The sequence below is a fragment of the Saccopteryx bilineata genome, chromosome 1 (assembly GCF_036850765.1).
Source record: "Saccopteryx bilineata isolate mSacBil1 chromosome 1, mSacBil1_pri_phased_curated, whole genome shotgun sequence".
NCBI classification, from domain to species: domain Eukaryota; kingdom Metazoa; phylum Chordata; class Mammalia; order Chiroptera; family Emballonuridae; genus Saccopteryx; species Saccopteryx bilineata.
Window position 1 is genome coordinate 8,814,178 of NC_089490.1, and position 25,647 is coordinate 8,839,824.

Genomic DNA, 25,647 nt, shown 5'->3' on the forward strand with positions numbered 1-25,647 from the left:
AAGGGGATTAGACAGAACGATGTGGTTGTTTCCATTCATAGAAAGCTTCCTGAAATGTGGGCTCCTCACATCTACTCTGAGACGGAGCCCATTGTGTCTACATGACGTTGTTCCAGTTCCTAACGCCGGGGTCCACCCTCCACAGCTGCTCAGTGGGATGAGCTCCTCCTTTGCTGGTCCTCCTCACACTTTGTATAAACTGATGTCAGGTGTAAATTGAGACTCATGAGTCCTCTTCTCCTGACCGTGTTCTCAGTTTCCTAAGTACGTAAATGTTGTCCAGGATTTTACCTGGTTATGTTCTCTTTCTGATCATAGTTATTATTCACTTTTCATTTTTATTTTAATTAATTTAAGTATTCATTAAACAAACTGCTTCTTTTCAAGGTTTTTCACACATGCATTTTCCATGTCAATTAAGTCAATAATATATCTCTAAAGTCTAAGGTTATTTTCTGAGATATCCCTACATTATTTTTAGTACCCTTTTAGAAGAATTATTTAAACTCTCATGCATTATTAATCTGTAGTAAAGTTTTCAGATGAAACAAATTTTATAGAGATTTCTTTCATTACTTTTGAAATGGGTGTTACTTGGCCAATATGCAGACAGAAATGTTGTCAGATGAGCAGCTCTACCTGCATCTTCCTGATGAGGCTGAGAACACCTGTCTCATACGTGTGTCTGTGTGTTTTCTCTCAGACAGGAGGAAGGGTCAGTACAAGTCCGGTGAGTAGTGCTTTGCTCTCAGAAAGCTCCATTCATCTGTCACTCTGGGTCGTCCCCTGTAGCAGTCGGCCAGGATGACAAGATACACAAAAAGTCTATGATTAGCCTATGATTAGCAGAACAGCATCTGAGCATCATCTTCCTAAACTTCAATAAATTCCCTCACACATGATCCAGCACGTCCTTTCTCCTCTCCTCTCTCTTCTTTCCTGTCTTCATTTAATTTCCTTCCTTTCACTCCTTCCCCATCCCTCCCACGTCCTGTCAGTTGTATATGGTCTACCAGAAAGTTCTGTCCGTTTTTGGAATAAAACAAAATACAAATTTTTCTTACCGTCAATAAACTTTACTAAATAATATAATTGCCATTATTATTAATGATTTCTTGCCAGTGTGAGGGCAATTTGTATATCCCATTTTTGAAAAATGTTTTATCTTTTGATGCGAAAAATTGAACCAGTGCTTGTTTGATATCTTCTTATTTTTGAATTTTTTGCCCTTCAAAAAATTTTGTAAGGACAAAAACAAGTGATAGTCAGAGGGTGCTAAGTCCGGGGAATATGGTGGATGCAACAGAATTTCCCAGCCTAGTTCTGCAATTTTTTTTTATTTTTTTATTTTGCATTTTCTTTTGCATTTTTCTGAAGCTGGAAACAGGGAGAGACAGTCAGACAGACTCCCGCATGCGCCCGACCGGGGTCCACCCGGCAGGCCCACCATGGGGCGACGCTCTGCCCACCAGGGGGCGATGCTCTGCCCATCCTGGGTGTCGCCATGTTGCGACCAGAGCCACTCTAGCGCCTGAGGCAGAGGCCACAGAGCCATCCCCAGCACCCGGGCCATTTTTGCTCCAATGGAGCCTTGGCTGCGGGAGGGGAAGAGAGAGACAGAGAGGAAGGTGCGGCGGAGGGGTGGAGAAGCAAATGGGCGCTTCTCCTGTGTGCCCTGGCCAGGAATCGAACCCAGGTCCTCCGCACACTAGGCCGTCGCTCTACCGCTGAGCCAACCGGCCAGGGCCTAGTTCTGCAATTTTTTGACGAGTCCCTAAAGCAGCATGTGGCCTGGCATTATCATGATACAGTATGATGTTCTTCTTATTGAATATCGCCGGCCTCTTTTCTTGGACTGCTGTCTTTAAATTATCTAGTCGCTGACAATACTTCTCCGAATTGAGCTTTTTGTTCGGTTTTAAAAGCTCATAATATGTTGGTCCTCGAATGTCCCACCATATACACAACATTCTCTTATTCAGAGTCAAATTTGGTTTAGAGGTAGAAGGGCTAGGTTTTCTAGGTTCACAATATGCCCTTTTCCTTACAATGTTTTCGTAGGTAATCCACTTTTCATCCCCAGTTATCATCCGGTTCAAGAAGGGCTCGATTTTGTTCCAAGCAAGCAGCGATGTGCATATTACGACTTGATCATCCAAATTCTTCTGACTTAATTCATGTGGCACCCATCTTGAATATTTCCACACCAACCCTATCTTCCGAATATGGTCCGAAATGGTTTGCTGAGCTGAATTAAGCCTTTCTGCGATCCCCGATGTTGTCAGAAAAGGATCTTGCTCCAACATGGTCTTAACAACATCGTCATCAATCAAAGATGGTCACCCAGAACGTGGCTTATCAGAAAGGTCAAAATCACCTGTTTTGAATTTTTTGAACCATCTTCTGCATGTCCTATCAGAACCAAACACTTTCAATAAATTTCTACATGCTTCTGTAGCATTTCTTCCTTGTTGAAATTCATATCAAATACAGTGGCATAAATGAAGTTTATCAGTAGCCATGGGTACACTATGGCTTTACACATAAGACCAACGTGAATTAACTTTGTTTTAGTTAATTTTCTACATCAGTATGTATACATTAAGTGATAAAGATAGAGATGCACACATGCACCAAATAAACATGTGCTTACGTGTTTTTTTGTTTGTTTGTTTGTTTTGTATTTTTCTGAAGCTGGAAATGGGGAGAAGCAGTCAGACAGACTCCCGCATGCGCCCGACCGGGATCCACCCGGCACGCCCACCAGGGGGCGATGCTCTGCCCCTCCGGGGCATTGCTCTGCTGCGACCAGAGCCACTCTAGCACCTGGGGCAGAGGCCAAGGAGCCATCCCCAGCGCCCGGGCCATCTTTGCTCCAATGGAGCCTTGGCTGAGGGAGGGGAAGAGAGAGACAGAGAGGAAGGAGGGGGGTGGAGAAGCAAATGGGCACTTCTCCTATGTGTCCTGTCCGGGAATCGAACCTGGGTCCCCCACACACCAGGCCGACGCTTTACCGCTGAGCCAACCGGCCAGGGCCGTGCTTACGTGTTAAAACTTATTGTGATAGAAATGGACAGAACTTTCCGGTAGACCTGATATATTTCCAGCTGCCTTACAGCTGAGCATTTTTATTATCATGCTTGAAAATGGAATATGAAGGTAACACAGGATAGAAAGAGGAAGTTCAAGAGATTTAGAAGAAATGGGACAAAGACAGGGAGAAATGAAAAAGTCAGTGAGAAACGGGGAGGGAACAAAAGTAAATGTCTTCCTGTTTTGTTCCTTTGCAGACTGGAAGAATGCGCCATTATACCCCGGTGAGTGACATGGGACGTGATGACAAAAGACTTTTTGTCAAAGATTTTATTAGATGAACATACCCTGTTCACACAATGCTGAAAATCAAAGAAACATCGAGGTATACTTTCAAAAACTCAAGAGATTACTCAATATTTTAACAGATGTTTTGAAAACATTACATTATAGCAGTTTATAAAATTTTTTTATTGCACTTGACATTGTTATTTGAGCATAGGTAGAGTGTTAACAACTGCTAAAATTTAAGAACACTAGGGAAAAATATAAATTATTTGGTCAGATTCACCTTATACCCTATTTATTCTCAATTATCTGATATAGATTATAAATATTTATCATATAGAAATGTGGGATGAAGAGAGCATAAGAACGTGTCAGATCTTCAAGTCACACATAATCTAGCAGACTGCAAGAGAGACTTTAGTACATGAAAGAATATTATCTTGGGTAGGCATTTTCTTGAATTCATTCTAAGAAATGTATACTCATCGTATTCTGGGCAGAGAGGCAGCTGACCTTTCAAATGGTGAGTTCTCATGTTCATTTTTTCCTTGTAGATTGGAGAAAAGAAGAGTTCAAAGCTGGTGAGTCTATGATGGTCCAGGAGAGACCCTGATCCTTGCAGGGTGGTCTTGGGGAAAGATGGGTGGAGAGGAGCTGGATCTACCCAGGACCAGAGGAGATCTCGCAGAATGGGAACCCTCCAGCCCAGATATAGAGAACTTTCTCAAAATCATGACAATCTCTTGTCCTGTAGTAACTGTGACCCTGGACGCAGCCACTGCTCATCCTGCCCTCCTCCTGATAATGGGAGACGAGTGACCTGGCAAGAAAGGGGACAAGATCTGCCCAGCTCCACACAAAGATTCGACTCCCTTCCCTGTGTGCTGGGTCAGCTGTTCATCAGCTCAGGGAGATGGTACTGGGAGGTGGAGGTTGGGGAGGCACATTCCTGGGACCTGGGAGTTTGTAGAGATAATGTAACAAGGAATGGGAGGGTCACCATGTCCCCACACAATGGCTTCTGGGCCATCAGGCTCTACAGTGGGGAATACTGGGCCGTCACTTCCCCAGAAACCCCTCTTACTGTAGGAGAAAAGCCCCTCAAAGTGGGGATATTTCTGGATTACGAGGATGGAGATGTATCTTTCTTTAACCTGACACATGGGTCCCACATATTCAGCTTTCCCAACAACACTTTCTACGGTGTCCTGAGACCTCTTTTCAGGCTCTGGTCCTTGGACTCAGGTTCCCTAGCCATCTGCCCAGGTGAAGGAAAAGAAGTGACTGATGTTGCAATTCCTATGCTACACTAACTCCCATAAAAAATACTTCCTTTGGGTTCCAATGTTGATCACATTTCCCGGGTGAGATACAAATAAATAGACTGTTTCCTTCTCCTTACTGGTTCAGGTTCAGGATGAAGCTCTGACACACAGACTGATGATTGTCCCTCATGTCAATGTCCCCTCTTCCTTAGTTATAGAGTCCTCTAATTACACACCTAGAGACCCTCATACAAATGGTAGATTTCCCGACCTTCCCCGATGCCTGTGACTAAATGATGACCTGTGTGTTATAAGTTGAATTATTCTGTGTGACACTGTATGACCCCTGAGGTGTGTCCTTAGAGGGAAATAGTGTTCTTTTTTCTCCTTGACTTTTTCTGCTGACTATAATGTGTCTTTATAGCTGGAACTCAAATAACATCTGTGACCATGTAACCTGACAAGGATGGCACAGAAATTAGAAGTAGCTTCAGTTTTAACAAGATCATGAAACTATTCTATTGCCCTATTCCAGAATTGTTTTCCTGTGAGAAATAAACTTTTCTACCTTTTAGACAATTACATGTTCAATATTTTCCTCCTAATTGACTCTAACCACGAGGTGCACTCTCCCTTTAAGGAGTCAAAGGAGGACGTCCAGGTGGAATGTCCAGGGGAACCCCAGGTGTGACCCCTGGTTTCTCAGCTCCTCCTGCTCCCCCAGTGTGTCCCTCCCACTGGGCCACTTGTTCCTCCTGACCCCCAAGTCCCTCCTGACCTCACTCCTGCCCTTTCCTGCTTAGAGCCGTGGTGAACACTGTCTAGTGTCCCATGACTCATAAATGAAACCCCTGGGTCACTGTCCTTCTGTCACATCCGCTTGACAGAACTCCAACCACAGATCAATCTAATGACCTGTTTCTCAGACCGGAGCTCACCGTGCTGTGATGGTCCCTCCTGTGAGAAGACGGGCTCTCTGCACATGCGCAGTCCCTGTCACGGCCTGGACACCGCCCTCTGTACTCCTCCCGTCCTCTCCAGCCACGTCCACGTCCTCACCTTTGCTGTCACGTCTATTAACAATGTCACTGTCTTTCCACTGCCAACCCTGCTTTCCCCTTTTCTCAGTGTGCCTGTGCTGTCCTGTCCTCTCCAGTTCTAGACTTCATCGGCCTTTCTATTAGTGTTTTTCCATTAATCTTAATTTTTCCACCCTAGTTTGCTGGCTCAGTGGTAGAGTGTCGGCCCAGCATGTGGATGTCCTTGGTCTGATTCCCGGCCAGGGCACACAGGAGAAGTGCCTATCTGCTTCTCCACCCTTCCCCTCTCCGTTTTCTCTGTCTTTCTCTTCCCCTCCCACACTCATGGCTCCATTGGAGCAAAGTTGGCCCAGGCGCTGGGGATGGCTCTGTGGCTTCTGCATCAGGCACTAGAATGACTCCAGTTGCAGCAGAGCGACGCCCCAGATGGGCAGAGCATCGTCCTCTGGTGGGCATGCCGGGTGGATCCCAGTCATGTGCATACAGAAGTTTGTCTCTCTGCCTCTCCATCTCTCACTAAAATTGTTTTATAATTTTTAATTAAATTAAAATTTTCAAAATATTTCCCATATTAAAACCAAAACTATAAGATGTATCACTTCTAGTCTCCTTTTTTTATAACCATACTTTTTAAATAGTTACATAAATACTCCATTTCTATTTCCCTGTTCCCTTTTGTCTTCATTATACACTATGATACAGGTTGAATTGTACTCCCCCGTTCCAAACTCAAAGTCCCCATGTTGAACTTGAACCTCCAGTATTCAGAATTAGACCTTGTTTAATTTTCTAAAAAGAGCACTTCTTGCACCAGGGGCCTTCACCTCCTGACCTGATCTAAACCTGACATCTCCCAGATGCTCCTCTGCCAATACCATCACGCTGGAGGCTGAGACTTGAATACAGAAAGTGGGAGGAGGAACACAAACATTAAGTCCAGATTTGTAAGCAGTGTTGGCAACAAACTATATAAATCCTCCATTCAGCTTGGGTTTTGGTTTCATGTATATGGGCCCCTGTCTCAGGTGCATTTGGGTGCAGGGAGCCCATGAGGCCAGTTCCGGGGACAGAGTGGGGTGGAAACGCTGCTCTCAACTGAACTGTGCATCTTGTAGCTCATCCCTGCTCGGGGCTCAAAAGAGGCTTATAAGACCCATACTTTGTAGGACCCCCTCACACAGCCCATCATCAGACAGCCTAGGGGTTTCTGTCTCTTCCTGTTACACTCCACTGGCATTGTATTACTGTTATCTTAGTTATATAGTTTTAGTTATAATGAATGTGGTATTATACTTTTTGCTGTTACCTTCCAGACTTTTCTTCCAATATTTGTGATATACTATCTTTTACATTGCTGCTGTTTTTTAATTCAAAATATCTAAACGGAAAACCCATCTTAACTATTTTTTTTGAAACATGTATGAAACACGGTCTCCCAAAATTAAATGATCATTTAACAAGGGCTTCAAGAGTAGAATAAATTGTGTAGGTGAATCCACATCATAGTAATCAATTGATGCAATGCTTTGAGAGATTCAAGTTCACAGACAATTATAATAGAGTATCTAATATTCAGCTCTAGAAGCAAAGTCGAAGAATTTCCCAGCTCACAAAGTTATGAAGCCATTATTCTACTACATCGAGTCCCATAGGTGTATATTCTATAAAGAGAAACCACCTTACACAGGTCCCCACTGTGGATCTCTGCTACCTGAGTGAACTGGTCATCTGGAGCAGTGGTTCAGAGAGGGGGCAGTGCTGGGGGGTGGGTGTGACAGAGAGACCACAGAGTCCACTCGCTGCAGCACCTCGTAGCAGCTGGAAGTCTGGGAAGTGTCTGTAGAGGAAAGTCTCTCCTGGGGGCACAGAGGCCACATTCCACACTCCTGGTCATTGAAACAGTGGGCCCATTCCCTCACTTTAAAGGGTGTTAGGTGAATAAACCACCATCTTCACTGGGACACCAGCTGGTGAGAGCAGGAGGCGCAGATCAGGAATCAGTGCACAGGAGAGACGGAAGGGCAGACAGGAAGGTTTGCACGTGGTCTACCCAGAATTCCCCGGGGTAAAATGAGACACATGGAAGCACAGAGCTGTCTCCAAGGGCGCAGAGGGAACATGGAGAAGACAGAAGAGAGACCTCAAAGGAGACGGGCGAATACTGAAAGAGTTCCCTCTCTGTGACCCACGTGTTTTCCTGTAAATATTTAACCATTTATATACTGACTCCTACTTTGTAAAGTAATTATAGCACGAAAGGTACTTACTTTTGGTTTGTTTTTAACTGAGAAATCTATCTTCTACTGTATTTGATATTTGAATTAATAGTATACATTGTAAATCACAGATTTCAAAATTTTGTTTCTCTTTTTCTTTTTCTTTCAAATGTTTCCTGGAAAGAGTAATTATGGTAGGTGGAATTTCTCTTCCATTTCAAATGTAAAGACATCAAGTTTAGCAGGAAAACAAGCACATTAAAATGTATTCCACATAAAAAACATAGTTTATTGCTGACTTCCATACTATTTTTTATTGAGTTTGTGAGGGTGACTTTGGTTAATAAAAGGATGCAGAATACAGGACTACAACTCTATGATACATCATCTGCATATTGTTGTATGTTCACCACCCCAAGTCATTGATACCGTCCTGTTACCTCCCCCCACGTCCCCCTACCCATTTCTCCCCTGACAATCACCATGTTTGCTCTCTGTCTATGAGTTTTGTAGGGTTTGTTGTGGGTTTTTTTTGTATAATCCGTTCACCTTTTTCACTCAGTCCTCCACTCACCCACCTCCACTCTGACACCTGTCTGCCTGCCCTCTGTACCTGTGAGTCTGGTTATATTTTATTTGTTAGTTTATTTTGTTCATTAGTTTCCACATACCAGTGAAACCATATGGTACTACTCTTTCTCTGACTGGCTTATGTCACTTGCATGTTACTGTCCAGTACATCCATCATCCAGTAATTACACTCTCGGGAATATATCAAAAGATACCTGAAACACTAACTCAAAAATATATCAACAACCTTATGTTGACTGCAGCGTTATTTACAGCAGTCAAGCTGTGGAAGCAGCCCAAGTGCCCGTCAGTAGATGAGCAGATAAAAGAGCTGAGGGGCATTTACACAGGGGAATACTGCACAACTGTGAATAGAAGTAGGGAGTCTACCTTATAGAACAGCATGGATGCACTGGCTGAATTGCTTTTTAAAGTTGAATGTGGTGGGTAACATCAGGATAACACTATTCATCCAACAACTTGAGAAATAAAGAAATTGAAAAAAATTGTATATATTTTTTAAAAAGTCAAAAAGCTGCGACGGTGATACTGACTGATGAAGTAGATGAGGTCATACAAGCCCATCTCCCAGCCCCCTTCCTCCCACATTTGCTCATCAGTGCAGGGGGCACGGCCCAAGTAGAGGGACCCTGTGGGGACAGAGTGCGGGGACAATGAATAAAGCTGGCTGAGGTCGGAGGGGAGGAGAGAATATACAAGTAATTTTTGACATTTTCATATATTTGGGGAAAAATAATCTTCCTAAAGAGTAGTGGCTCTTGACAAATACAAGTTTGCCAGCTTTTGAAGTATGTTTTCCAAAAAGATGGGAATTCATACCTGTAGGAACTTAAGTGTGGACACTTTCATGGCTGTGTAAGTGTCAGGTTGGGTAGATAGGACCACAGTACCATGCAGAGCTGCCTGTATGCTCAGCAACAACCCCCTTTGAAATTACACTGAAAATATTAAGTGTCTATTAAAATTTTTTAAATAAAAAAATTCTCTTTTGAAGAAATCTTTCTTCTAAATAACCAATAGTTAGTAAAAATGGAAAGTGTGAAATATACTATGGATGGACAACGTGGGACTCTGAGGATATAATCACAGCCCCAGGAGCACATTTAAGGAGCAAACGATGAATTCAGCTTTGCTTGTGCTGACCTTGGGTACAAGCAGGATGACCCCAGGGAGACATTGTGGAGGTAGTCCCAGGTATTGGTCAGAAGTCAAGAGAAAGACCTGAAACACATTTATATAAGTGATCACTGAAGCAGGAGACAGGGTGACCCAATCGATAGAGTCGCAGGGGGCAGAGCAGGAAGGGACAGCTGGAAAGCCTAGGACAGAAGGACAGGGGGGAGCAGGGTGAGGACAGGGCTGAGAGCAGGACCAGTGACTGGCCCATGCAGACCCTGGGAGCGACAAGAGCACCGTGTCCTGGAAATCTACAGGACGAGAGTGTCTGTGTGTCAGTGCTGTGCACGTTCAAGGCTGAGACACAGGCCAGCAGAGCACGCAGGACCGAGCTGAGCACGTTCAGCAGACTGACGGGTCTGCAGAGAGGATGGACATGCGGAAAGTGAGGAGGCTGAAGGCAGACCATTCTTTCAGAGAAATATTGGTTTATAGGGAAGAAATACGTGAAAGAATCTACCGAAGAATAGAGGAAGGAATTTAGCTTCTGCTTGTCTTTATTTTATCAATTTTGTTTTTTTTTTTTAATGGGAAGATAGCAAAACATATATGCATGTAGAGAGGAGAGGAGTGAGAGGCAGAAGGTGCAGGAGAAAAGGTGTCACCTGAGGTGACTGTGCTGAGGAGGATCAGAGGGATGTGGGCGCCCAGTCCTGAGGACAGCAGGAGAGACGGCAGGGAGGAGAAGACCTCACAGCAGAAGACCACCGTCAAATCCGTGGATAGAAGGATTGGCCACAGTTGTGAGTTGACTAAGTTAATCTGCATAAGGACTGATCTGGTGGAGAGTGAATAACTCCTGAGGACAAGCCCTGAAAACCTGGGCGGGACATCCCGAGAGCAGAGGGGAGAGGGAACTGTGGGCTCCGGAGAAGAAGGACGAGTCTGAGTGTCGAGGAGGATGAAAGAGTGTGAGAAGCTGTGTTGTTTGTGCAGGAAAATCACAGAAATTGTTTAAATTGCTTGTTGCCTCTCAGTAAATCTGTGGTCTGGGTTTGTCACCATTGGGACTTTTTGAGAAGGGAGCCCACATGCTGCCGTGTCCCATGATGTTTGTGTCTAATTATCACAACCTCACACTGAGCCCAGAGTCACCACATATCAACTCAGTTATGAACAAAATCCATCACCAGCCTTACAAATCTCCCTGCAGAAATGACCTCCCAGCATTCTGTCCGCTCTCCCCAGACACTAGCTCTTCAGTCTTCCTGAAAGTCCCTCTGACCTGCCTGGTCATTTGTCAGATTCTTCTCAAATCCTCTCTCTAACTGTGCTTGTGTGCCATCTTTGTCATGATTCTGGCTCTGAAATGTCCCAATATCTTTTCTTTATTTTAATGAAGATTAAAGATTTTCTCATTTCTCAACACTAAAACACATTAAAAATGTCTAAATCAAAATACTCTCTCAGAAATGAAAACAATATCTCTGACTTCTCAGCCCCGTGGACCATGTAACAAAGGTTAACCAATGCACACCGATATCTTTACTAAGTGGGTGGTTCTGGAAGTTTATTGCTGTGATCACTCTTTTCCAAGCAGTAAAAACATCTGCGTGACCACCTCACACTATCTGAAGCAGTGTGTTCAAAGATCAACGATATACAAGGAGGGAGTGAAGAGAGAGAGAATGACAGAGAGACAGGCTCCTTATTCTCAGCAGATCATTCACAGAGAGAAAATGGAGAAAAAAATTAGCAAACTTTAACGAAAGAGAATTTAAGGTATATTCTATGTGACTTACTTTAAAAATATATGTGACATCCTGACTAGGAGGTTTGCAGTGGATAGAGCATTGTCCTTTGGATCCTGAGGACCCAGGTTCAAATTCCCAAGGTCGCTATTTGAGTGCAGGCTCATCAGCTTTAATGCAGTATTGCCCGCTTGAGCATTGGATCATGGACATGACCCCGTGGTTGCTGGCCTGACAACAAAGGTGGCTGGCTTGAAGCACAAGGTCACAGGCTTGAGCAAGGGGCCACTATCTATGCGAAGCTCCCTAGTCAAGGCACATATGAGAAAACAATCAATGAATAACTAAGGACCCAAAACAAAGAATTGATGCCTCTCATTTCTCTCCTTCTATGTATGTCTCTCTCCTTCTCTCTCTCTTTCTCTCTAAATATATATATAAATATATAATATGTGACAATAGAGTGATAAAAACAATTATATGAAAGATGAAATTTATGTATGCACCAGCTCACTTGTCTAAATTAAGTTACTATTATTTTTTTACCATTTCACAGTTTATGAACAGAATAAACTTCAAATTTAAAACAAGGCTGCCCTCCGGGTATTGTTCTCTGAGACTTACAAGGAACAAATCATGACCCCTTGGTTTGATATGTGATTAAATTTTATTGCGGTAAATTGGTTTTAAAAGAGCACAGTGCACTGGAGAACTCATGCCTGAACCTCCCGCCCTGCCCTGCGGAGCACTGGGGTGACTCAGAGCAGGTCTGAAACCTAGAGGGGAGACCATGGAGCCCACCCTGGAGGCAGCAAGACCACAAACTCTACAGTGTGGAAAGAAATATCACTCACCACAAGTGCCAAAATCTGAGATTATGGACAATTCCACAGACTTGGCACATCTGAGTGAGACACATTCTTAAGTGGGGAGCAAAAGCAGTTGTCTGTACCAACAAGGTGGGGGCGCCCAGGGCAGGGGCCCCAGAACCGCCTCCATCACTGTTGACCTCTCTCGGCTCCGTAGGTTCATGGTGGAGAATCACCCCCATCTCAGTCCGCGGGGCGGGGTCCCCCGAGCAGCTTGGAGCTCCAGCAGGTGTACTGGGTGGAATGTCTGTAATGACACCGGGTGTTACTCTCTTGTTTAATTCAATTCTGATTTAACTTTCTTCCCCTCGGCCGTGGGACCGGCACTGTGACCAGAGGTAAGAGGGTCCCACTCAGGTCCCTGGCTCACGGCTGAGACGTGGAAACACCCCCGGGACGCCCGGTGTGGGGGCAGGTGCAGGACACGCTCTTCTTCAGGTCCCTGACGTCCCCACAGCTGGGAGAACGTTCTGGAGCTTCCCCTTCTGAGGGCCCTTCTGCATGAAAGACCATTAAGTCCTGTTCTTAATCCCATCTTTTCATGGAAAACAACAGCCTGAAACAGCGCAGCTCTCATTTCTTCACGGGAAGATGCCTCAGCCCACGGTTCTCAAGGCTGAGTGACGGGAGGGGACGTGAGCTTGGGAACTTTCTCACTGAGTCACCCCAATCTCCTTCCTGAGAGGGGGGACAATACATGACGGTACTCTTGGACATGGAACAAATTTTTTTTTCTTTTTACTAAGTGAGAGGATGGGAGGCAGGGACAGACGCCCACATGTGTCTAGACTGAGATGCACCCAGTAAGCCCCCTACTGGAGGTGCTCTGTCCATTTGGGGACACTGATTCAGCAACTGAGCTATTTCAGCCCCTGAGGGGAGGCCACAGGGTCATCCTCAGAGTACGAAGCCAAATTGCTCCAATCATTTGAGCCACAGCTGTAAGAGGAGAAAAGAGAGGGAGAGAGACAGAAGAGGAAGTGGTGGAGAAGGTTGCTTCTCCTATGTGCTCAGACCGGGAATCCAACTCAGGATTTCCTCATTCCAGCTGGTGCTCTACCACTGAGCTCGCCAGCCGAGGCTGAACAAGCTTCTTTAAGACCAAAGAAGTGCATGACGGTGACCCTCAGTCAGGGGTCAAATCCAAGAAACCAGGAGATCAACCAACAGATTCTTAGTAAATTCAGTTTATGACCAATAGGGTTTAGTTTATGTGGTAAGAGGTTAAACTGAGTGCAAGTGACATAACAACAAATGAAAGGTGGTGGCCCTGATTTCTTGCCCGGAGCCACTGAGAGAATTCTAACTCAGTGCTGTGGGCATCGAGTGCCCAGTGTCCTGAGAGCAGCCTCTTGAGAATGTGAGCATCTGCACCAGCTCTGTGCACAGACACTCTGAGCACCTGTGGGGCTGAGCTGTCAGAGGAAACAGCTCCCCTCAGCATCCTGGGTGTATTCTCCATAAACTGTACGATGAACAAGTCTAGACTGCAGAACGTGGTAGAGGTAGTTTATACACACAGTCCTTACTCTGAACAAGGTAAATACATACATCTGAGAATGTTTCTTGTAAATCCCTACTGTATACTATCATCTTGAAAATAGTATTAAAAGAAACAAAAGCAGGCAAAGAGACAGCCATTCTTAGAGGTGTGTGTGTGTGTGTGTGTTTATATGAGCACAGAAGTAATATCTAGATTATATAGTTGGCTTTATGGCCAGGTGAGGTCTCTATCACCATCACAGGAATGAGGGAGCAAAGTGCAGTCTGCAGTCCCCAGCTGCTCTCCACATCTGGAAGCTCCTCTCACATCCGCGCTGGGGCCGCGCAGGGAGGAGACCTCCGGGCCTCTGAGCGTAACTTCCAGGTGGTGAGCTTCCATGTTGCAGAAGAGGCTTTACAGGAGAAAGATGTCCTGTGACCCTCAGAAACTGATACATTTCTGTTGATGGCTCTGCCAGGTAAATCTAAACAGAATATTTTATTATGGTAAGGAAGAGCAGTGTGTGTGTGTGTGTGTGTGTGTGTGTGTGTTTATGCAGAACCTAAGATGTCAAAAGAAACCACAAAAAATTGACAGAAAAGGGCCTAAATTTAGCATATTTGACCTTCATAATTTGATTATATTGTTCTAATTTATTTCTCCCTTTAGAAAACCTTAAGAATTCTTCTAGCTCTAATCCTATCTGTCTTAAACACTAGACTGTAATCTTAGTCTCTCTGGTCCTGAGAACGTGTCTGGCTGGATTGCTATAGTTTCTGGGTCCCTTCTCTGTCCTGTGTCATCCTGACATCCCTCAGTTTTTTTACCATCAGCGTCTTTCACTTTCTGTCGGGTAAGAACACTCTCACTCTCTTTCCCCCGCGCCCCCTTCTGGAATGCAATCACTCACCCAAATCCCATCAGGAATTCACTCAGGCAAACCTTCTAAAGAGCCAGAGTCTTCCTTACACTTTTCAGCTTCTCACACTGCTCTGAGGAAGGAACTTGGGGGTGAGAGCAGGCCTGTGACAGACAGGGCATCCTCCACTTCCCGGGGAGCTGCTGCCAGGGGAGGTGACCTTGGTCAAAGCCCACCCATGATCCAGGGGAGAGGCTCCCCCCCATCCTAACCCTGTCCTCAGTTCCCAACTGTGGGTCACGCCCAGACGCCAGTCTCTGCTGTACCCTAGAAAGTGATGAAGGTCACTTCTCCTGAGGAAACTGATCTGGGTCTTGATTCTGTTTGTTTGCAGGAAGGAAGTGAGGAGAACGCTGTTTTAATTTACAGAGGAATCAACAAAAAAGTCTTTGTGATTCCATTTTTGCACTATAACTATTTCACAGAAGAATACCTCAGCTGCACTTCTAATCATGGAACAGACACCTTCAAATAATGAAGACTCTGAGGAGCCCAAAGAAAACGGTAAGTTTAAACATGAGTGAAGCGATCGGGCTGGATATTTCAGGCACTGAATGTCTGAATAGAACCAAGAAGACTCTCATAGAGTTATCTGGTGTGTTTGTAAAGAAAGTAGTTTCCACAGAAGGGCTCTCATAATCTCCTTCAAACATCCCATCACTCAGTGTTCACAGCAAACCTGTGTTAACCTTGGGAATCAGCATTGGTGAGTACATGAAGTGTTAGTCGTCAGAATTTGCTGGGTTACCAAACTCCAATTCAGGAAAATTGTTAAATAAATTAAAGATACTTAGTTTGTGGAAAAGAAACCTTTGTAATATGTGCGGATTATTTTAATTTTATTTATTTATTTATTTATTTTTTTAAATAAATTTTTATTAATGGTAATGGGATGACATTAATAAATCAGGGTACATATATTCAAAGAAAACATGTCTAGGTTATTTTGTCATCAAATTATGTTGCAAACCCCTCGCCCAAAGTCAGATTGTCCTCCGTCACCCTCTATCTAGTTCTCTGTGCCCCTCCCCCTCCCCCTAACTCTCTCCCTCCCTCCCTCCCATGTCCTCCCTCCCCCCCCACCCTTGGTAACCACCACACTCTTGTCCATGTCTCTCAGTCTCATTTTTATGTTCCACCAATGTATGGAATCATGTAGTCCTTGTTTTTTTCTGATTTACTTATTTCACTCCTTATAATGTTATCAAGATCCCACCATTTTGCTGTAAATGATCCGATGTCATCATTTCTTATGGCTGAGTAGTATTCCATAGTGTATATGTGCCACATCTTCTTTATCCAGTCTTCTATTGAAGGGCTTTTTGGTTGTTTCCATGTCTTGGCCACTGTGTACAGTGCTGCAATGAACATGGGGCTACATGTGTCTTCACGTATCAATGTTTCTGAGGTTTTGGGGTATATACCCAGTAGAGGGATTGCTGGGTCATAAGGTAGTTCTATTTGCAGTTTTTTGAGGAACCACCATACTTTCCTCCATAATGGTTGTACTACTTTACAGTCCCACCAACAGTGAATGAGGGTTCCTTTTTCTCCACAGCCTCTCCAACATTTGCTATTACCCGTCTTGTTGATAATAGCTAATCTAACAGGAGTGAGGTGGTATCTCATTGTAGTTTTGATTTGCATTTCTCTAATAACTAATAAAGCTGAGCATCTTTTCATATATCTGTTGGCCATTTGTATCTCTTCCTGGGAGAAGTGTCTGTTCATGTCCTCTTCCCATTTTTTTATTGGATTGTTTGTTTGTTTGTTGTTGAGTTTTATGAGTTCTTTGTAAATTTTGGATATTAGGCCCTTATCTGAGCTGTCGTTTGAAAATATCAGTTCCCATATAGTTGGCTGTCTGTTTATTTTGATATCAGTTTCTCTTGCTGAGCAAAAACTTTTAATTCTGATGTAGTCCCATTCATTTATCTTTGCCTTCACTTCTCTTGCCATTGGAGTCAAGATCATAAAATGTTCTTTAAAACCCAGGTCCATGATTTTAGTACCTATGTCTTCTTCTATGTACTTTATTGTTTCAGGTCTTATATTTAGGTCTTTGATCCATTTTGAATTAATTTTAGTACACGGGGACAGGCTGTAGTCGAGTTTCATTCTTTTGCATGTGGCTTTCCAGTTTTCCCAACACCATTTGTTGAAGAGGCTTTCTTTTCTCTATTGTGTGTTGTTGGCCCCTTTATCAAAGATTATTTGACCATATATATGTGGTTTTATTTCTGGGCTTTCTATTCTGTTCCATTGGTCTGAGTGTCTATTTTTCTGCCAATACCATGCTGTTTTGATTATCATGGCCCTATAATATAGTTTAAAGTCAGGTATTGTAATGCCCCCAGCTTCATTCTTTTTCCTTAGGATTGTTTTGGCTATTCGGGGTTTTTTATAGTTCCATATAAATCTGATGATTTTTTGTTCCATTTCTTTAAAAAATCTCATAGGGATTTTGATGGGAATTGCATTAAATTTGTATATTGCTTTGGGTAATATGGCCATTTTGATTATATTTATTCTTCCTATCCAAGAACAAGGAATATTTTTCCATCTCATTGTATCTTTTTCGATTTCCCTTAACAATGCTTTGTAATTTTCATTATATAGGTCCTTTACGTTCTTTGTTATGTTTATTCCTAGGTATTTTATTTTTTTTGTTGCAATCGTGAAGGGGATTATTTTTTTTAGTTCATTTTCTAATATTTCATTGTTGGCATATAGAAAGGCTATGGACTTTTGTATGTTAATTTTGTATCCTGCGACCTTACTGTATTGGTTTATTGTTTCTAATAATCTTTTTGTGGAGTCCTTCGGGTTTTCGATGTATAGGATCATATCATCAGCAAAAAGTGATAGCTTTACTTCTTCTTTTCCAATATGGATGCCTTTTATTTCTTTGTCTTGTCTGATTGCTCTGGCCAGAACTTCTAGCACCACGTTGAATAAGAGTGGAGAGAGTGGACAACCCTGTCTTGTTCCTGATTTAAGGTAGAAAGTCCTCAGTTTTATGCCGTTTAATAGGATGTTGGCTGATGGTTTATCATATATGGCCTTTATCATGTTGAGATATTTTCCTTCTATACCCATTTTGTTGAGAGTCTTAAACATAAAATTGTGTTGTATTTTATCAAAAGCCTTTTCTGCATCTATTGATAAGATCATGTGGTTTTTGTTCTTTGTTTTGTTGATATGGTGTATTACGTTAACCGTTTTGCGTATGTTGAACCATCCTTGAGATTCTGGGATGAATCCCACTTGATCATGATGTATTATTTTTTTAATATGTTGTTGTATTCGGTTTGCCAGTATTTTGTTTAGTATTTTAGCATCTGTATTCATTAGAGATATTGGTCTGTAGTTTTCTTTCTTTGTGCCATCCTTGCCAGGTTTTGGTATGAGGGTTATGTTGGCCTCATAAAATGTGTTTGGAAGTATTGCTTCTTCTTCAATTTTTTGGAAGACTTTGAGTAGAATAGGAACCAAGTCTTCTTTGAATGTTTGATAGAATTCGCTAGTATAACCGTCTGGGCCTGGACTTTTATTTTTGGGGAGATTTTTAATAGTTTTTTCTATTTCCTCCCTGCTGATTGGTCTGTTTAGGCTTTCTGCTTCTTCATGACTCAGTCTAGGAAGGTTGTATTGTTCTAGGAATTTATCCATTTCTTCTAGATTGTTGTATTTGGTGGCATATAATTTTTCATAGTATTCTACAATAATTCTTTGTATATCTATGATGTCTGTGGTGATCTCTCCTCTTTCATTTTGGATTTTATTTATTTGAGTCCTGTGTCTTTTTTCCTTGGTGAGTCTTGCCAAGGGTTTGTTAATTTTGTTGATCTTTTCAAAGAACCAGCTCCTTGTTTTATTGATTTTTTTCTATAGTTTTTCTGTTCTCTATTTCATTTATTTCTGCTCTGATTTTTATTATCTCCTTTCTTCGGCTGGTTTTGGGTTGTCTTTGTTCTTCTTTTTCTAATTCCTTAAGGTGTGAAGTTAAGTGGTTTACTTCGGCTCTCTCTTGTTTGTTCATATAGGCCTGAAGTGATATGAACTTTCCTCTTATTACTGCTTTTGCTGCATCCCAGAGATTCTGATATGTCGTATTTTCATTTTCATTTGTCTGTATATATCTTTTGATTTCTGCGCTTATTTCTTCTTTGACCCATTCATTTTTTAGAAGTATGTTGTTTAGTTTCCACATTTTTGTGGGTTTTTTCCCCTCTTTTTTGCAGTTGAATTCTAGTTTCAAGGCTTTATGATCAGAAAATATGCTTGGTACGATTTCAATTTTTCTAAATTTGCTGATATTGTCTTTGTGGCCCAACATATGGTCAATTCTTGAGAATGTTCCATGTACACTAGAGAAAAATGTATACTCTGTCGCTTTGGGATGAAGTGTCCTGTAGATGTCTATCATATCCAGGTGTTCTAGTATTTCGTTTAAGGCCACTATATCTTTATTGATTCTCTGTTTGGATGACCGATCTAGAGCCGTCAGCGGTGTATTGAGGTCTCCAAGTATGATTGTATTTTTGTTAGTTTTTGTTTTAAGGTCAATAAGTAGCTGTCTTATATATTTTGGTGCTCCTTGGTTTGGTGCATATATATTAAGGATTGTTATGTCTTCTTGATTAGTTTCCCCTTAATCATTATGAAATGACCATTTTTGTCTCTGAGTACTTTTTTTGTCTTGTAGTCAGCATTATTAGATATGAGTATTGCTACGCCTGCTTTTTTTTGGGTGTTGTTTGCTTGAAGTATTGTTTTCCAGCCTTTCACTTTGAATTTGTTTTTATCCTTGTTGCTTAGATGTGTTTCTTGTAGGCAGCATATAGTTGGATTTTCTTTTTTAATCCATTCTGCTACTCTGTGTCTTTTTATTGGTAAGTTTAATCCATTTACATTTAGTGTAATTATTGATACTTGTGTGTTCCCTACTGCCATTTTATAAATTGCTTTCTGTTAGTTTTGTATCTAGTTTGATTCTTCTCTTTTGTTTTTCTATCATTTGTTTTTGTTTGTTTGTGTTCCATACTTCTTTCCTCTGTTGCTACCTTTTTTAAGTCAAGTGTTTTTGTGGTGGTTTTTTTAAGGGTGGTTACCATTAAGTAATGAAAAGAGTACCTACCATATTCATTGTAGTACCCTATCTTATAAGTATTTCTGCACTTCATCATCCTTTGCTACTGTTAATCTCCATCCTCTCCCCCCTTTTTTTCCTTTGTTGTCACAGTTTAAGTTTGGTTTTATTGTGTTCTTGGTGGAGCTGTTACTTGTGGTGTTGTTTTCTTTTGTTCTTTGAATCTGGTTGGAAAACCCCCTATTTTAATTTTAAATACATAATAGACTATCAATTTTGATGAGCTGTTTAACTGAGTGGGTTAATTAGGCAGAATTAGAACTGATCTGTATGAACTGTAAACAGGTCAAATGTGTAAGGTCCTTTTATGGTTGTGACAAAGATGAATGATTAGCCTATAATGACACACCCACAAGGGAGAGTGTTCCCTCACCCACTGGGGACACTAGCACAGGAATGATCACTGTGCACAGAGCAGCTGAGGAGATGCCGGGATCAGAGCAGTGGTGGGAATCTGGCGTTAGGGTCATGACTTCCTGCCCCTCTCACTGCCCAGGATAATACTTCTTGGAATAAATGTGCATTCCTGTTCACCCAGCACGACCTCCCTTCAGTTTACTGCTTTCAGAAATGGGAGCCATCCTGCCCTCACCTGGTCTCCTGCTGGTTTCCACACACAAAAGAAAATATAATGTAGAAATTCAAGATTCAATATCCTCCCTTTCTAATGACAATGCAATTATACTCTCAAGACTAATAAACTCAGCTTCATTTACTGATATTCAGTTATACTCTTGAACATTCCACCTGGTATAGATCTCTTCAGTGTATTGAGCCGGTTCCATGGGACTAGCCAACAGAAACAGTGTGAACGGATGGGGCGTTTACTGTCACTCCCCTGTCACCGTCGTGAACCTGACCTTTCATAAAGGTTGGAGAAAATGTTCTAGGTGGTCTCTGACACTTCTGCAACATCTCCCTTTTACCTAGTCACTTGAAAAGATGTCATATATTTTCATCTTTTTTTCTAAAAATAAAAAAAAAATGATCTCTTGACTATTTTTTAGTTTTGTTTCGTTTCCTTATTACTTTTTCTCATTATGTTCATAATACTAATTGATTTTGAATTGGTCATTTTCAACTGGTCTTAATTTTTAGAGTCTATTTCTATTATATTTACAAAAGATTTCTATTTTTCTTTCAAAAGAACTTAAGAAAAAAAATGGTAACTTTTCTCAGACTGATACTCCTTTAGTGATATATTTCATAGAAAAGATTTCTTTACCTCCCTGGCAAATTGGCTCAGTGGTAGAGCGTCCGCCCAGTATATGGAAGTCCCGGGTTTGATTCCCACCCAGGGCACAAAGGAGGAGTGCCCATCTACTTCTTCACCCCTCCCCCTCTCCTTTCTCTCTGTCTCTCTCTTCCCGTCCCGCAGCCAAGGCTCCATTGGAGCAAAGATGGCTCCAGCACTGAGGACGGCTCCATGGCCTCCTCCTCAAGTGCTTGAATGGCTCCGGTTGCAATAGAGCAACATCAATGATGGGCAGAGCATAGCCCCCTGGTGGGCATTTCCAGTGGATCCCAGTCAGGTGCATGCAGGAGTCTGTCTCTCTGCCTCCCACTTCTCACTTCAGGAAAATACAAAAAAATACTTTTTTTCTTAACTGTTGTCTGTTGTTTAATTTATTACCCACCCCTATCTTTGCTCTTTGTCCATGATTTTAAATTTTACTATCCATTTTTATTTCTGCCTCATAGAATTCTCCCATGTTCATCTTCCTTCTCATCCTCCACCTCTACCTTTCTCATTCCCCTTCCTTCATTTACTATATATTCTTAGGTTTCTTCTTTCTTCCAGATGAGTCCTATAATTTCACTTAAATGTTGATGAGATAAAGAGAATTGGGTTAAGAAAAATGTGCTTTTTTACATTCAAAAGATCTTCTAGAAAACTTCCTTTCACTTGGGTTCTCCAGCATGATCTCCAGATTGTAGTGCCCATTGTGTAGATGATAATATTCTAATTCTTCCTCTTTTTTTAAATTTAGTTAGAGGAAAAGAAGCAGAGAGATAGACTCCCACCTGTGCCCTAACATGTATCCTCCTGGCAAGCCCACTAGGGGTGATGTTCTGCCCATCTGAGGCATTGCTCCATTGCTCAGCAACTGAGGTGTTCTTAGCATGTAAGGTGGAGGCCATGTAACCATTCTCAGGTCCCAGGGCCAACTCACTATAATCAAGCCATGGCTGTGGGAAGTGAAAGAGAGAGAGAATGAGAGGTATGATGAAGCTGATGAGCACTTTTCCTGTGTGCCCTAATCATGAATCAAACCCGGGACACCCACACACTGGGCTGACACTTTACCATTGAGCCACTGGCCAGGACCAATATTTGAGCTCTTATTGGAAGAGATCAGACATCAAATTATCTGATTTAAGCTTTCTCTCCTATTGAACTTTTATTTTTTTATTTTATTTTATTTTATTTTTTTCATTTTTCTGAAGCTGGAAACAGGGAGAGACAGTCAGACTCCCACATGCGCCCGACCGGGATCCACCCGGCACGCCCACCAGGGGCGATGCTCTGCCCACCAGGGGGCGATGCTCTGCCCATCCTGGGCGTCGCCATGTTGCGACCAGAGCCACTCTAGCACCTGAGGCAGAGGCCACAGAGCCATCCCCAGCGCCCAGGCCATCTTTGCTCCAATGGAGCCTTGGCTGCGGGAGGGGAAGAGAGAGAGAGAGGAAGGAGGGTGGGGGGTGGAGAAGCAAATGGGTGCTTCTACTGTGTGCCCTGGCCGGGAATCGAACCCGGGTGCTCCGCACGCTAGGCCGATGCTCTACCGCTGAGCCAACAGGCCAGGGCCTCCTATTGAACTTTTAAACATACTGAACAGACCACAGTCAAGTATAATCTTCAGGCTTCCTATTCTACTTCCCTGAACCATGTTCTCATGTGATCCAAACTATATAAATAATTTTATATGATTGTGCCTGGTTATTTTCTCTTTGCAACCATAGTAATTATTCTTTTTTCAATTGTATTAATTTAATATTAATTTATCAAATTGTTCTTCCTTTGGGATCTTTATTCATATGTTCTTCACTCAAGTCAATCTCGTATCTCTAAGAGGTCAGGTACTATTCCAAGAGAAGTCTACACCACTACTTAGTACTGCACCCAAAAAAGTTATTTAACATTTATGTCCGAACATGTAACATGTTATTTTAAAAAATATAATGATGATTTCAGTGGAATGGATTTTCAAGACATATTCTTTTTTTTTTTAGACAACTAATTTTAATGGGATGACATTGACCAATTAGAGTACTTAGATTCACAGAAAACATCTCCAAATCATTTTGACATTTGATTATGTTGTATACTCAGCACCCAAAGTCAAATTGTCCTCTGTCACCATTTATTTGGTTTTCTGTCACCCACAACCTCGGTCCCCTCCCTTCCCCTCCTCCTGGTAACCACTGCACTCTTATCCATGTCCATGAGTCTCAATTTTGTATCCCACCTATGTATGAAATCACAGTTTCTAGTTTTTTCTAATTTACTTATTTCACTAAGTATAACATTATCAAGGTCCAACCTTGTTGTCATTAATAATACTATGTCATCATTCCTTATGGCTGAGTAGTATTCCATAGTATGATATATATGTACCACATCTTCTTTATCCAATATTCTATTGAAGGACTTTTTGGTTGTTTCCATGACTTGGCCACTGTGAACAATGCTGCAGTTAACATGGGGTTGCATGTGTCTTTACATGCCAGTGTTTTTGAGTTTTGGGGGTATATACCCAGTAGAGGGATTGCTGGGTCATGTGGTAGTTCTATTCTTAATTTTTTGAGAAACCACTCTACTTCCTTCCATAATGGTTGTACTACTTTACTTTCCCACCAACAGTGAATGAGGGTTCCTTTTTCTCCACAGCCTCTCCAACACTTGTTATTACCTGTCTTGTTGATAATAGTGAATCTAACAGGTATGAGGTGGTAACTCATTGTAGTTTGATTTGCATTTCTCTAATAGCTAATGAAGATGAGCATCTTTTCATATATCTGTTGGCCATTTGTATTTCTTCCTGGGAGAAGTGTCCGTTCATGTCCTCCTCTCATTATTTTATTGGATTGTTTGCTTGTTTGTTGTTAAGTTTTGTGAGTTCTTTGTATATTTTGGATATTAGGCCCTTATCTGAGCTGTATTTAAAAATATCATCTCCCATTTAGTTTGCTTTTTGTTTTGTGGTCAGTTTCTTTTGCTGTGCAAAAGCTTCTTAGTCTGATGTAGTCCAATTTGTTTATCTTTGCCTTCACTTCCCTAGCATTTGAAGTCAAATTTATAAAATGTTCTCTATGACCAAAGTCATAGAGACTTTAGTATCTATATTTTTTTCTATGTATTTTATTGTTTCAAATTTTATTTTTAGTTCTTTGATATGTTTTGAATTAATTTTGGTAGAAGGAAACAAACTGTAGTCGAATTTCATTCTTTTGTTCGTGGCTTTCCAGTTTGCCCAGCACCATTTATTGAAGAGGCTTTCTTTTCTCCTTTGTGTGATTTTGGCTCTTTTATCACAGATGATTTCACCATATATATGTGATTTTATTTCTGGGCTCTCTGTTCTGTTCCATTGGTCTGAGTATCTATTTTCTGCCCAATACCATGCTGTTTTGATTATCGTGACTCTCATATAATTTGAAGTCAGGTATTATAATGTTCCCAGCTTCGTCTTTTTTCTTAGGATTTCTTTGGCTCTATGGGTTTTTTATAGTTCTATATTAACTTGATGATTTTTTGTCCCATTTTTTTTAAAAATGACTTTGGAATTTTGATGTGAATTGCATTAAATTTGTATATTGCTTTGGGTAATATGATCATTTTAACTATATTTATTCTTCCTATCCAAGAACAAGGAATATTTGTCCATTTCACTGTATCTTTTTTTATTTCTTTTAACAATCCTTTGTATTTTTCACTATATAGGTTCTTTACATTCTTTTTTATGTTTATTTCTAGGTATTTTGCTGTTGTTGTAACCATAAAAAAGATTATTTTTTTAATTCATTTTCTGAAGATTCATTGATGGCATAAAAGAAGGCAATAGACATCCATATATTAATTTTGTATCCTGTGACCTTTCTGTATTGGTTTATTGTTTCTAATAGTCTTTTTGTGGAGTCTTTGGGGTTTTCAATGTACAGGATCATATCATCTGCAAAAAGTGAAACCTTTGCTTCTTTTTTCCCAATATGAATGACTTTTTTTTATTTGTCTTGTCTGATTGCTCTGGCTAGAACTTCAAGTACTCCAGTGAATAATAGTGGAGAGTGGGCAGCCTTGTCATCTTCCTCATTTTAGAAGAAAATTTTTTAGCGTTTTGCTATTTAATATGATGTTAGTTGATAGTTTATCATAAATGTCCTTTATTATGTTTAGGTATTTTTCTTCTGTACCTATTTTGTTAAGTGTTTTAAACAAAATATGTTGTATTTTATAGAATGCCTTTTCTGCATCTATTGATAGGATCATATGTTTTTTGTTCTTTGTTTTGTTGATATGGTATATTTAGTTAACTATTTTATATATGTTGAACCACCTTGTGGTTCTGGGATGAATCCCACTTGATCATGATAAATTACTCTTTTACTGTGTTGTTGCATTCAATTTGCTAGTATTTTGTTTAGTATTTTAGCATCTGTATTCATTAGAGATATTGGTTTGTAGTTTTGTGTGTATTGTCCTTGCCATGTTTTGGTATGAGGGTTACATTGGCCTAATAAAATGTGTTGGGAAGTATTGCTTCTTCTTCAATTTTTTGGAAGACTTTGAGTAGAATAGGAACCAAATCTTCTTTGAATGTATGATAAAATTCACTACAATAGCCATCTGGCCCTGACTTACATGTTTTGGGTGGTCTTTGATAGTTGTTTCTATTTCCTCCTTGCCTAATGGTCTGTTTAGG

The 25,647-nt window shown here is 41.3% G+C and overlaps 2 protein-coding genes across 26 annotated transcripts in view; both read left to right on the plus strand.

Annotated features, from left to right (window-relative positions):
• The window catches only part of LOC136324019 (butyrophilin subfamily 1 member A1-like), a 61,439-nt gene extending 52,532 nt beyond the window's left edge, over positions 1–8,907 (plus strand). Inside the window, exons 12-15 of one of the 6 annotated variants that reach the window (XR_010729060.1) lie at positions 3,291–3,317; positions 3,876–3,902; positions 4,076–4,209; positions 8,688–8,907. Coding sequence is in view for 4 of the 6 variants with exons in the window: in XM_066256760.1 (XP_066112857.1) it covers positions 704–730; positions 3,291–3,317; positions 3,876–3,902; positions 4,076–4,140 (146 nt within the window). In the remaining 2 variants the exon portion in view is untranslated. Of the gene's footprint in view, positions 1–703; positions 731–2,061; positions 2,360–3,290; positions 3,318–3,875; positions 3,903–4,075; positions 5,166–8,687 lie in introns of those variants that run through there. The other 5 variants (XM_066256760.1, XM_066256587.1, XM_066256671.1 and 2 more) reach the window with 5 other exon arrangements.
• Positions 8,908–13,910: 5,003 nt separating this feature from the next.
• Positions 13,911–25,647, plus strand: part of LOC136322824 (E3 ubiquitin-protein ligase TRIM39-like) — a 243,055-nt gene continuing 231,318 nt past the window's right edge. For all 20 annotated transcript variants that reach the window (XM_066254733.1, XM_066254828.1, XM_066254982.1 and 17 more), the window contains exons 1-2: positions 13,911–14,130; positions 14,906–15,075. In XM_066254733.1, coding sequence (XP_066110830.1) covers positions 15,024–15,075 — 52 coding nt within the window. In that variant the 5' untranslated portion in view covers positions 13,911–14,130; positions 14,906–15,023. The remainder of the gene's footprint in view (positions 14,131–14,905; positions 15,076–25,647) is intronic.